At 36.1% G+C, this 14,532-nt stretch overlaps 1 protein-coding gene and 1 long non-coding RNA gene across 5 annotated transcripts in view; both read right to left on the bottom strand.

Moving 5' to 3' along the window:
* The window catches only part of SPINK5 (serine peptidase inhibitor Kazal type 5), a 75,598-nt gene extending 67,790 nt beyond the window's left edge, over positions 1–7,808 (bottom strand). For all 4 annotated transcript variants that reach the window (XM_033180730.1, XM_033180729.1, XM_033180728.1 and 1 more), the window contains exons 1-3: positions 7,654–7,808; positions 6,382–6,407; positions 1,226–1,353 (exon numbers count right to left, since the gene is read on the bottom strand). In XM_033180730.1, the coding sequence (XP_033036621.1) occupies positions 1,226–1,353; positions 6,382–6,407; positions 7,654–7,708 (209 nt within the window). In that variant the 5' untranslated portion in view covers positions 7,709–7,808. The remainder of the gene's footprint in view (positions 1–1,225; positions 1,354–6,381; positions 6,408–7,653) is intronic.
* On the bottom strand, positions 3,135–6,342 carry LOC117065652. Its single transcript, XR_004430009.1, has 2 exons — positions 6,279–6,342; positions 3,135–4,944 (listed from the first exon to the last, which is right to left on the bottom strand). It is a non-coding gene; the product is annotated as an uncharacterized LOC117065652 (long non-coding RNA).
* Positions 7,809–14,532: the final 6,724 nt, after the last annotated feature.

Genomic DNA, 14,532 nt, shown 5'->3' on the forward strand with positions numbered 1-14,532 from the left:
TTCCAACGTAATTTACATAAGTCATAAAAATAATAACTGAATGAGTAACTTCAAAATAATAAATTGTCTTCAGACTCTTAAGGCATTTCATTTTTGTTTTACATTATTTTCAGTAATTTATTATATTCATACTTTCAGTCTCATATTAAAATATCTTATGAAACAAGAAGAAAATGTTATAATAAATAATATAGCTGCTGGTTTACATTCAGCTTTCAAAAGAAGAAAGAATTATTCAAGCAACCCTAGGCCTCCTATCCTCTATTAAATCTTGTCCTGGCTTCTTTATAGTCTCACAATCTCTTCACTAGAAGCAGTGCATGATCAAACGATCAGAGCTTCATTATCCCAATATGATTGACTACGTCAATCCCCAAATTAAATCCCGTGACACACACCAACCTGACATTTAAAAAGCCAATTATAACATAATTATCCTAAGTGAGTAAGCTCAGTATTGGCTTGCTACCACTGTTGAAGTTTTGACAGTGGTCAGAAATTGAGGCTAACCTTCCTTTTCAAAAACAAATTAGGACATTCTGGTTTGAGGATTTGCAGTTGATAACACAAGCCTTCTTTTACCTTTAGGGTGACAATGGAGAGAAAGAAATCAAGTTAAGAAGCATTGGTTAGAGATTGCTAAAAACCAGGATACTAATAATTTCTGAGCTGCAAGGAGTCGGAAACTATCATCTACCCTTTAGTTTATCTCATCCTAGAATAATGCTAGGTGTCTAAAGACACTGGCAGCTCACAGAATCAGGGTATACCTTGCTTAAGTCCTTCTGCTGGTTGGCTGCCACAAGGAGAGTCTGTCATTATGCTTAAACCAATCTTCTCAGCCCCTAGGCTGCAACAGAATCAAGTCTTAACAGGCCCAGGGAATCTGACTTTCTTTGTCAACTTCATTTTTTTCCAAAACCAGTAAGTTCAAAGTGGAACTACATCCTCAAACGACTATAGAGTGCTATAGAAGGTATTGATACCGGGCCTTCTGGAATGCTTTTGGAATCTTGTTTGAGTGATTATTAAAATCTTTCCAGGTGGGTGGCAATTATCCAACTTTATATGATGGAAGATGTCAGAGTGATCTGCTCAGCACTTTTATTTAACCATTTCGGTTTAGAAAAATGCACTTGAAAGAAAAGAAAAAGAATACATTTACCAGTTCAGAGACTAGCTGTTAACTCAAACATTGCAAAGAAAGAAAGAAAACTTTACTCACAGTATAATTTTGCATGTGGCACATTTGTTGATGAACATTATTCCATCAAGACTTAGAAAAAATTTCTTATCCTGGGGACAGAACAGTTTTCCATTTTTCATAAATGCCTGAAATTCATGGCATATTTCCTAAGATAATGCCAAAAAAAAGCTGTGTTAGCTGAAATTACATCAAAACAAAGCCTTGTTTTGATATATATGTAGATATATGTGTATGTCTACATATATACACATGTAGATATATGTATATGTCTACATATATATATGTGTAGACATATGTATATGTCTACATATATATGCACACAATTCAAAGGTTTTATGAAGATTAACTATAAGTATGTAAAGCCCTCAAAGAATGCCTGATACATAGTAGGCATTCAATTAATAAATTATCCTCTTTCCTTCCTCCTCCTTTTTTATTATTATTGTTTTGTTGTTGGTGGTGATTGTCTTTATTATTACTGGAATATGCTAAGATGGTATATATAAAGTACCTAGTACACAGTGGGCCAACAGTAATTGCCGCGAAAGGAATATGAAAATGTTGCTGAAGGACTAAGGCAAGGTATTTGAGCATTGAACACTATAAAATGTCTGCCTACATTTCCCCATGGTTGTACTGCAACATATCAGCTCCTAGAAATTTTAACAGTGTTAAATGAAAAAAAGATTTCTTGGTTCTATATATTTGGAAAACAAATTTCTAGGCTGGCTTATTTTCTGAAAAGAACTTCACGTCCCTTGATCTATCATTTGACTATGAGCACAGGCAGACTGACCTTAAAGCTAATAAAGCTTAAGATTCAGGGCCCTTCACTGTCACATCCCCCTTCCGAGGTTCTGGGAGAGGCCTAACCGTTTTGCATTTTCAAATTTGTGTTATATTTTTTTAAAAACCCATATTCCCACCCCCACCACCATCACCACAAATGCCATCAACACTACTATAACAACCATCAGAATCAAACCTTGTGAATCTATGGAAGTACTGAGGAAATTTCTCAATAATTGCATAAGCCTTTATCTCTCTCTCGTAATTTTTTTGACACATCATTTGGAACTAAAATCCTACTATATTTGTTTTGGGATTTTGGTTTTGTAAATACCAATAACTGTGTTATACAAAGTTTAAGGAGGACAGTGGAAACATTTTAAATAATAGAATTGGTGGGGAAAAAGAAAGTAGAATGACCTTCAAAAGTGGTAATTCCTTCTTTTCATTCATTCAATATATTTTATGAAAGTGCTGCTATACATCACTCATTCTTTTTTAGGAGTTTAAAATATGGTGCATTTGTGCTACCTAGTAAAGTATAACTTTAAAATGTTATATTCCCTTTTAATTTAGAAAACTTACTAGGTATTTATTTATTTAGTTTTAGATGGAGTCTTGCTGTGTTGCCCACCCTGGAGTGCAGTGGCACGATCTCAGCTCACTGCAACCTCTGCCTCCCAGGTTCAAGAGGTTCTCCTGCCTGAGCCCCCTGAGTAGCCAGGACTACAGGTGCATGCCACCACATTTGGGTAATTTTTGTATTTTTAGCAGAGATGGGATTTCATCATGTTGGGCAGGCTGGTCTTGAACTCCTGACTTCAAATGATCCACCTGCCTTAGCCTCCCAAAGTGCTGGGATTAAAAGCATCTGCCTCTGTACCCAGTGAAAATTCACAAGATCTTTAGATCAAGCCTTCGGAATCTAAGGGGATTTTCGTTGGTTTTTGTTTTGATTTTTTAAAAAAATCTGCTTCAATTTGCTTGTATCAGGAAACAAATAAACAAAGCTTTTGCTTCAACTCTGACAAACACAACCTCTTCCAAAAAATTTACTAAAGGTTTCTATTTAGACTCCTATATCTATATCTGGGGTGTTTTGTGCTTTTTCTTTCTTTCTTATTCATTTATTTATTTATTGGAGATGCAGGGTCTCACTATGTCACCCAGGCTGGTCTTGAACTCTGGTAGTCTCCTATATCTTTATGATCATCATTGAATGAGCCAGCAATTACTTATTATTAGATTACTATACTTTGCTAGGTGCCATAGATACAGCATTAGGTAAGTAGAACAGAAGTATACTTTCCTGGATGAATAATGCTGTACTTAATCTAGCCTCTTAAAAATGGTAGGCAGTTGGTAGCACTTGCAAAATGATTAATGGTGAAGGAGAATCACTAAAAAATATCACAGACCAGCCCTGGGAAATTTTGCTAAGGATGGGCATGCTAAAACGTATCTAAGATTATTATCACTACACAGTAACTCCATCAGAGTAGCACAGTAGTAATTTCTGGACACAGATTAATTACTGGGCATCTTGAGATCTGTCTGATCTCTGACTCTACAGTATCAAATGCCAACTTTGCAAGTTGTGCTTACCTTGTCGAATATAATTGATCCTAAAATCCATACAGTAGAATCAGAGAAGGGCCTGAGGCCTTTGTTATAAAAAAAAATCCCTTATTAAGTAAGTCTTATAGAAAGTGTATAGAAGACTCATGATAATCCTGGAATAAAGCTATAAATAATTTTGAATGTTTATCATAAGAGTAGCATCAGACCAGGTGCAGTGGCTCATGCCTGTAATCTCAGCACTTTTGGATGCCAAGGCAGGAGAATTGCTTGAAGCCAGAAGTTCAAGACCCTCCTGGGAAATATAATGAGACCTTGTCTCTACTTACAAAAAAATAATTAAAGAGTTGCATCAATCAGAATAATCCCTAAATTGGACTTATCCAATGTCACTATTAGATGAGAGCGTAATTTCTAGAAAGACTCCCTTTCTTACAAACTGAGTATCAGAGGCCCAAATAATAGGTTAAGAAACTTGTTCACAGTGATTAATTAGTTAAGATGAGATTCAGTGCTATTTTCCTGAGTTATGAAATTATCAAATGTATTCTCTTGGGAAACAGGAAAAGACCATAAAAATGGAAAGCAGCAGTTGAGTTTTTCTCTGAGCAAAATGGAATATCCTTTCAATGGCCACAATAGAGAGGGTTGAAACAGAAGCATATTTAGACCAAAAGCCCTCTTGAGTTGAGTAGATGACTTTTCAGCAACTGTTTACCTGCAGGGTAACTTCCAGTCCCTGTCCTGTTTTTGTTTTGTTTTGTTACTTTTGCCATTATTCTCTTTTTCTCAGCATGTCCCAGGAAAACTGGAGCCCTCTAGGGCCAAGTTCTTCCTGTTTCCCTCACTGGCTGAGGCCTAATTTGCAGTCTTCTATTGTCCACCTCCAGCTATTACAATAAAACCCTCCAGGAGTGCCATTGCCCTATCTCAGTGTTAGAGCACTGACCAGCTTGCTTTTGCCTGAAGAATGACTCTTAGGTGATGACAAATTTAAGCATGCTTAAGATCCTTGCAGATTGCTGCAGTGCTTTTCCCTGCTGTTTAGGTTCATGTTTATGACATTTAACATGCTTTTATCATGCTGAAAAGAACCCAAGCTACTAAACTTGGAAAATAACCAAATCTCAGCATCATAAAAAAGACTACATCAATAGTTTTCATTTCTGACACAGTATCCGAAAACCCTGATTAGAAAGGCTTCCAAATAAATAATTACTTCTTTGTGTTCTTGCCTTTAATACCAAATATAAGAAGTCACTAAATTTGTTTTTAAAATGGTTTTCAGTGAAATGGAGGTTAATGCTATGAAAAATATCAGTGTAAAAGTCCCAGTATCTGCCACAAATCACCAACCATCATCACGGACTCTGAAAAAGAAAATGATGGTTTTATACACAGTGATACTTATATAACATCCTTCTTTTTTCCAGGATAAAACATCCAAGTGAGCATACTCTCTGCTTCCCAAAAGTCTAGCTTATTTTCTACTCTACTGCACTTTCTGGACTTCTCCTTAATCAGTAAACTTAGATGAAATAGTAGAGAGCATGATAAAATTATCTAGAACACTCATGTAAGAAGTTTCTTTAAGAAAACAAATAATTGCAACAAAATACGTCAAGAGAGTATTGTAACCATGGTTCTCAGAGTTTCAACGTAAAGAATAGCTGTTTCACATTTTTATTCCTTTAATGTTCATGGCCAGAGATACAGCAAATTTTGACACATATTCAGCAAAACATTTAAAATTGTGTTTTAAGTGCTGAAAGAGCATGCATAGCAGTGTGTGTGTATATAAATATATAAAATGTGTGGGAGAGAGTAATTGGTCATCTTCGCTTTCAAATAGATGAAAAAATTTAACTTTTAGTAGAAAATTATTTTTTAATTGATCAAACAAAAGAGTTTTAAGAGTTGGTAAAGCACCTTCTTGCATCAGGGCCTCTGTGCTCACAGGTGCTTCTGTCTGGTCTGCTGTAAACTGCAAATACCTTCATGGTTCATTCCCTTATGACCTTCAGATCCCTATTTTAATACTGTCTCTCCAGAGAGAACTTCCCTGATTATCCTTATGAGAATGGATACCACCTCCATTCTTTGGTATCCTATTATGCCTCCTGATTTATTTTTCTTCTAACATTTGTCATTATTTAATGTACCATATGTTTTGCTAAGCTACTTATAAATTTGTCTGTCTTCCTACACTAAAATGTAATTTTTCAGGGCAGGAATTTCATTTATTTTGTTTACTTAAAAATATCACCAGCATCTCAAACAGGGTCTGACATCTAATAGATGCTCAATAAATATTTATTAGATGAACTATATACACTAACTATATTTAAGACACAGAGCACCCTCTTTTGCATAATGATTACTAGAAAATTTATTTTAGCTTCCTATGTGGTGTATCATGGCTTGTTCAGATGTTAAATGGAACAACAGTAGTTTTCCAGTTGATTTATTTTTTGTTTATGAAATGTTAAAGTGCTCATTTAACGTGATAAATTGCCTCTTGCAGATATCCATCATCATTAATACGTTGGGCATGTGTGTGTCTGTGTGTGTGTGCATGTGTGTGTGTGTGTGTATGAGAGAGAGAGAGAGAGAGGAAGAAGGGGAGAGAGAGAGAGAGAAAGATTCATGTCTTGATTCATAAAAGTCTGTTTCTGTGTTTTTAACAAAAGCTATTAGCACCTACCAGTATAATACGTTTGTATTATTAACATGAAGGTGTTGGTCACAAACCATTTTTCTTTGGGAATCTTGGAATGAATTCAATGAACAGAAAAAGCAGGACTAACCTGATCTTCATTCTCACTGGCAGCATCTGGGATGAAAATATAGAAACCAAAGTTAAGGAAATGTACAATATTTAATAAACAAAACAATTCATTTAATGTAGTGTCCTGATTGCTTTAATGACAATATGTTGTAAAACCACAAATTGTTTTTGAACACATTAAGATTTACCATGGCAAATAAAAGAAGGGCGCTGGACCAGGAGATTAGTATATATGCTCACAAAGGTCTAATCACTCAGAAAGTTACAATTACTTTGGAAAATAATATTTATGTGAATTCTAACCCCATCAAAATCACTCATCTTCAAAAGGTCCTTTTGGAGCAATAAATGGCAGCCTCCCTTTTAAAATTGCAACATAACATACATGCAAAATACTGTACCAATTATAATTTTGAAACCATATTATAGTTTCAACTGAAACTATAATATAGGATTACATTTATAGGATATATACATACAATTTAATTTTCTGAATTCTGGCAGCTCTACCTCCTTATTACAGCTACAAAAGTTAGAGATCTGACAGAAGGTAAGATTAAGATCACAGGCTATTATACTCTCTCATTAACATAGGCTCTTTTGTACCTACACACCTATTTTAGGAAAGTGGGCATTATTTGTATATGATTTCAGATTATCTCTGAATTTCTCTTTTTTAAAATTTTAATGTTTCAGAGCAACATAAGTCTAGGAAATTTGTGTTCTCCTAGGGTTAAATAGCAAATATAAAAATCTACCCTCCACCTCCCACAAAAGTCCCTCACTCTTTGGAAGAAATGCTTTCAACCCATTTAGCACTTGAAAACACAAGACTAAAATAAGCTAGAAGATTCTATTGCTTTAAAATAAGAACAGATGACTGAATTTTAAAAAATATTTCATTTATGCCTATAACATTAAAATACATATATTATTTACAATTAAGTTTTAAATGTCTATTATGTAGATAAGTATATGTACTCTGAATTGATACATTTAGTAAGAGGAAGATGAAGAAGAATCTATTCAGTTTTCAGAATTAAAGAATTAATGGAAGAATTTCTCATGGTTAAAAAATTCAGATGATCTCAAACTACTTGCCATTTCTAAAGATAACAACATAATTATAAAGCCACATATATAAATCTTCAGAACTCTGTGTCTGGCAAGATATTTCAGGATTATATATACATACATAAACGTTTTTTGGCAGGAGTAGGGGGAGAAAAGTCCCTTCCCCAGGGCTTTGAGTTGTGTGGCAAGAAGCTTAGATTACACACAAATTGCTCACCTTGTATGAGGCAAAGAGCCAAGGGCAGAAGCACTGACACTGTGGCTATCTTCATGTTGAAGATGATGCAAGTTGCCTACAGGTCCACTCCGTGCATTGCTCAGCTGGTGCAGTATGACTGAACTCGGGGAGATGCAGTTTACTTTTATAAAGCACTGGCGACACCCACATAAAACCAGTTGTTCAAGGTCATGGGACTCATCTACCACACCACTTTAGCTTCTATCCTTTAGGATCCCGACAGGGTGTCAGGTTTGAACAGAGAATATCTATTTCTAAAGTAGTAATGTGCTTTCACGGTACCACCCCCAGAACGCAATGGATTGAGTCCACAGACCCTACTCAAAGTTGAATATTCTATAATCCTATATAAGAACTGAATTTCTCAGAAATACCAGATATACTACCTTGTAGATAAACATGTTTTTGACTGGACTCCCTTCATAAGTGGGAAGAGAGAGGAAAAGAAGACAGATTGGTTGTCCTACCAGTCAGGTATAGATATAAAGATTTCCACATCTAGAGAAACCCAGGGTTCCTGTGCCTTTCATTTGTAGATGTTCTGAAGTGTCTGAGTTCAGTGTCACAGATTCATATATATGTTAGAGTTGAACGACACTAAAACATAACCTAGCAAAGTTCTAATGTTGAATATATGGGGAGGCAGGAACTCAGAGGAGCAATGGCTTTCTCATAAGCAGACAGTTTAGTTGGAGCAGGCAGAGGAGGCATCCAGCACTTTTAAGCAAACCACACATACAGCATTCTTTCCTCTCTGTACACCGCTTCACTCTTAGACATTAGAAAAGGCAGAAACGTTGGAAAAATAAAACTTGCATGTAACTACTTTTAAAATTTCTCAATCTGCAGGATATTTTATATTCTGGAGCCTTATTTTATATTCCAGCCAAACATCATAATCATAAACACTGGAGACTCAGTTTAACTTTCCATAGGCCGTGATTACCATGATTACCCATATTACTGTTTGAAAAATTTGGCTCAGTTTTCTCTAAATTAGATTTCTTCCTGTATCGTCCCATTATTTAGTCTCCCAAAAAGAAAAGAAGAAAAAAGTTGTTAACAATTATAAATATGTAAATGTGATATTTTTCTAGAGAAAGTTTCTTCTCCTTAATTCCTTCTTTCATCCTACAAGTAATACCTTTTTTTCTACCAGCTTATTTTGCCCCAATAGCTTAAGAAAGCACCTGAAGAAACATGTGAAGATGACTGAAACCAGAGCCAAATTGTTTCATTCCAGTATTTCTCAGGGTCTTCACATCCACAGAAGAAAAGTTCAAGATTTTATCAATTAAAGGCCTTTTTATGATGGTTCCAGAAAACTGATCAAGGTTGCCCAACTTAGGGAGTATGCCAATATTATGAGATTTATCACAGTGAGATAATATGTCCTTTCTTTTTTCTATCATGAAATTATTTCCTATAAAAATATAATCATTGGGCCAGGCACAGTGGATCACACCTGTAATCCCAGCACTTTAGGAGGCAGAGGCGGGTGGATCACGAGGTCAGGAGATCGAGACCATCCTGGCCAAGATGGTGAAACCCCATCTCTATTAAAATACAAAATACAAAAATTAGATGAGCTTGGTGGTGCACACCTGTAGTCCTAGCTACTCTGGAGGTTGAGGCAGGAGAATCACTTGAACCTGGGAGGCGGAGGGTGCGTGAGTCGAGATCACACCACTGCACTCCAGCTTGGATGACAGAGAGAAACTCCATCTTAAAAAAAAGAAATATATATATATATATACACACACACACACACACACACACACATATATATAATCATTGGTTTCAAGGTCTGCACTATTGTTGTAACTTGGCTCCTTTCCAATGGAAGAGTAAAATTACTGACCATGGAGAGTGAGTTCAAATTCCATGACTGTTACAGGTTAGAAAATCAAAGTCCATCATAGCTTAATGGAAAGAGAATGAGACAGGGTTTCAGAAATCTGTTTCTATTCTATGTAGTCTTTTCAACTATGTAGGGATAGAAATGAACCCAGCTTTGAAGCAAGGTAGATCTGGGTCCAAATCTTGACTTGTTAGCCATGTTGCCTTGGACAAGTCACTTATTTTCTCTAAGCCTCATTTTCCTAATATGCAAAATAAAAATAATAACACCTACATTGTACTAGTGTTAAGAGGATTAGAGATAAATCATATATATAATGCATGTGTGTGTGTGAGAGAGAGCGAGAGGTGCTTAGAACAAATATCAAGTTTATGTGATAAGCTTGATAGTTAATGATTTTTACATAATTATAATAATGTGGTTGTACTAGATAATTTTTAAGATACCAAGAAAAGTCAACATCTGTTGATGGTGGATTTCACCCATAGATTTACATTTACTCAGCGTAGAATAACTACCCAAACACATTTTGAGGTGAAATTAAACTACAAAGATATATGTTCACTTTTTCCCTTTTAATTGTATTTTAAACCATAATGCCTAAACAAACCAAAACATTACCTGTTAAAACTTACCAAAACCATTGCTCTGTTTCAACCAGCACTGATTTTTTGTCTCTTTCTCTAAAAGCCTTTTCTAAATATTAACATATCAATACTAATTTTTTATCTTTCATCTGCCCTGTCAGACCATACTAAATGTGTCCCAACCATATATTTTGTTATTGATGGTAAAACAGTTTGATGCCTTAAAATGGAATCAATGACTGTGTATTATGCTCTAGTGATCCCTAGTCTAGCCCAAATGGAGAATATTCCCAGGAGTGGAAGTGGTACTAGGGTGGAACAGAAGAACCAAAAGATGATTGCCTGTCTTAGGAATCTCTACTATGAGGAAACATTGAAGACATTGGTTTCCTTCTTACTGGAAAAGAGCTCCTCAGTGATGCCAGCCATTTCTGAAATGACAAATAAAAAGTTTGAAACTGATACATTTTCCAAATGGGGAAAGTAGTAAAAAGAAGATTCAGTGAGTACCCCCCAAATTGGAAGTACCCATCAGCTGGTTCATTTCATTAGGGCTTTTCCTCCATTTCATTTTAGGAATGTTGTAAATCCAGAGGTGATTCATCGCATGCTTTGTTAATCACTCCTCATTCCTGAAAATCACCATGAATATTAAATTTAAATGAATGGGATTGAAGTTTTGGAGAACTCGGGTTTGGGTCAGAGTTAGGTTATCAGGGTATTCTTCTAACTCAAAATATCATCCTTGTTTTTAACTCTTTCAATTATTCATCAAACATGTAGAAACTTTCTTCCTCTCATTAGAAAGGAGTGGGCTTAGATGATAAAAACTATGAACTTTACAATTTTACACATTTATAAGGTTGGCCAGAATCTGAAGGATACTGATATGGGGGGAGGAAATGAGAAAATTATAAAAATTGTTGTAGATCAGTAATGTTACTACAAACAAAGGTTTTTTCCAAAATATAAAGTTACCATATCATTCTTAAAGTCTTCTCTTTTTCTATACAGAGGGATCCTTGATGATTATAAGAGTTAATAAATAACTATACTCTTTTATGATTAGATCACCTTCCACAGCTTTCAAAACAACCTGCCATTCATTAGCTCTTTTGATTTGTTTATGCAGTGTTGTGAGGCAGCCAATTAGGTGTTATTATCTTTTCTTTACCTGCCAAAATTGGTGTCACAAAAGAAACCTGCAGTAGGAGCTAGCTGGGATGGTCATCTCAGCCTTGACACTTTCTCACTTTTTATAACTTTAATTTCTCTGAGTTTCCCCATGGCCATCTCACAGACTTTTATACAGTTCAAAGAGAATCCAGACATTATAGTGCTTTAACTAGATACAGCCCTGTGTATGCACACACACACAAACACACACACACAATCACTTGGGCAGAAAGAGGTATGTTGCGACCATGAGCAGAATTTATATATTCTAATATATCTTAAACGATGAAATAATTTCTTTTTCATTTTGCTTATTTTTAAATTTCCTTTTCTATAATTCTAGTATTTTCCCCCATCAATTTAACATGTCTATATTCTACTTTGTAAAAGACACTAACTGGAAAACAGCCTTTACTCACCTTCTTGTCTGGTAATGTTCCATTGTCAACTAACTTCACTCCCTCTGTGGGAATTCCTTTCTGTTTGTCTGGAAAGACTAAGAAACTATAGAGATAGGCATCTCATTTTATCTAATAATAGAATGGGATGGGCATTGTTTGTTTACTAAGTATATAGACCCTGCTATTTATAGACATAATTATTGCTTTTATTAGATTAGGATTAAGAAGACAGGAGTTTCAATGTTTAATTTTTAATTGTACTAACATTTTCATATGGTTTATATTTTATTTTAGAAACAACAATCAGCTTCTCCCTACAGTTGATATTAATTGAACCCCTGACCCATGGCCCCACACTGTTTATCATTTAAAAATTTAGTGCATTTTAAAGTCTCCTAAGATTTATCCTGACAATAGAAAACAGAGGTTTGAGGAACTACAGTCTTTCAATAAATCATAACGAATTAATTCTGAAATAGCTAAGAGTCTACCTAATTTTAGCAAAAGAGCATTGCAAATTTTATATGTGTAATGTGTGTGTGTGTGTGTGTGTGTGTGTGTGTTTACAGTAAGCAAGAATGAAACTGTTAGATTTATAAGCAAAGTTAGAAAAAGATAATCTATCTTTATAAAAGAACTTGCAGGCCGGGCGCAGTGGCTCACGCCTGTAATCCCAGCACTTTGGGAGGCTGAGGCAGGCAGATCACGAGGTCAGGAGATCAAGACCATCCTGTCTAACATGGTGAAACTCTGTCTGTACTAAAAAAAAACCCATCTCTACTAAAAATAATAAAATTAGCCAGGCGTGGTGGCAGGTGCCTGTAGACACAGCTACTGAGGCAGGAGAATGGCTTGAATCCGGGAGGCAGAGCTTGCAGTGAGCCAAGATCACACCACTGTACTCCAGTCTGGGTGACAGAGAAAGACTCCATCTCAAAAAAAAAAAAAATTGTAAAGACATAAAATTTGCTAACACTTTTCATGCAGTTAGGTACAGCAATAAATATAAAGATTAAGTATCATTTTATTCTTACAGGTAAAGAAATTGAGGTTTGATGAGATTCTATAACTTTTCCAAGGTCATACAGCTTGTAAGCAGTGATCTTGCAAAAGATGACAGTCAACGTAATAAAGGCATTCAAACTCCAGAGCCCAACCTCTTAAACACTACACACTGTAGTAACCACATTACCTACAACTGTAACTAACGTATCTCAGGTACTCAGCGTTAAGAGCTAAACTCTGTCAGCCCAAAATTTATATGTTGAAGCCTTAAACGCCACTATCTCAGGATGTGCCTATATTTGGAGATAAGTAAAAGTGGTGAAGTTAAAATGAGCTTATAAGGTTACGTCTTAGACCAAATTGATTGATGTCCTTACTAGAAGAGGAAATTTGGACACACAAAAGAGACACTAGTGACGCACACACACAGGAAATACCACATGAAGACACAGTGGGAAGTTGCCTATTATAAACCATGAAGGAAGCTTCAGAGAAAACCCAACTTGCTATCACTTTGATCTTGAAATTCCAATCTCCAGAAATGTGAAAATGTAATAAATTTATGTTGTTTAAGTCACCCAGTCTGTGGTATTTTGTGATGGCAGCCCTAGCAAACAATACACTCACCATATGTATTGACCCATTCATAAGCAAACTGTGTAAAAATGTATAGACACAGTTATATGGTTGAGAATGCAGTCTTATGTAAGCTCCTTTCTCTTTAAGTAACCGTTACATTAAACTTATGATCCTGTAGAGTAGTGTCAAAGAGAAACAGAGCTGAAAATGTATTAAAACTGGCAAGACTCACTTTATCTGGGCTATTCCAATAGAGGAATAAACTCCAGTATAAACCAAGCTCAATTCTTCTAAAACCAAAGGCAAGATGCTTTTTTAATGCTGAGGTGTGCTGTATTCATTCGTTTTCATGCTGCTGATAAAGACATACCAGAGACTGGGCAATTTACAAAAGAAAGAGGTTTACTGGACTTATAGTTCCACATGGCTGGGGGGCCTCACGATCATGGTGGAAGGCAAGGAGGAGCAAGTCACATCTTATGTGGATGGCAGCAGGCAAAGAGAGATTGTGCAGAGAAACTCCCATTTTTGAAACAATCAGATCTCATGAGACTCATTCACTATCATGAGAACATCACAGAAAAGACCTGCCTCCATGATTCAATCATCTTTCACCAGGTCTCTCACAACACATGAGAATTATGGGAGCTACAAGATGAGATTTGTGTGAGAACACGGAGCCAAACTACATTATTCCACCCTGGCCCCTCCCAAATCTCATATCTTCACATTTCAAACCCGATCATGCCTTCCCAACAGTGCCTCAAAGTCTCAACTCATTTCAGCATTAACTCAAAAGTCCACGCCTTGAGACAAGCCAAGTCCCTTCCACCTATGATCCTGTAAAATCAAAAGCAAGTTAGTTACTTTCTAGATACAATGGGGGTACAGACATTGCGTCAAAACAGCTGATCCAAATGGGAGATATTGGCCAAAATAAAGGGGCTACAGATCACATGCAAGTCCAAAATTCAGTAGAGCAGTCATATCTTAAAGCTCCAAAATGATATTCTTTGAATCTATGCCTCATATCAAATCATGCTGATGCAAGAGGTGGGTTCCCATGGTCTTGGGCAACTCAACCTCTGTGGCTTTGCAGGATACACTCTCCCTCCGAGCTGCCTTCACAGGCTGGCATTGAGTGTTTGTGGCTTTCCCAGGCATATGGTGCAAGCTACCTGTGGATCTGCTATTCTCGGGTCTGGAGGATGATGGCTCTCTTCTAACAGCTCCACCAGGTGGTGCCCCA

This window comes from Trachypithecus francoisi, unplaced genomic scaffold, assembly GCF_009764315.1.
Source record: "Trachypithecus francoisi isolate TF-2019V2 unplaced genomic scaffold, Tfra_2.0 Lachesis_group2, whole genome shotgun sequence".
Taxonomy (NCBI): domain Eukaryota; kingdom Metazoa; phylum Chordata; class Mammalia; order Primates; family Cercopithecidae; genus Trachypithecus; species Trachypithecus francoisi.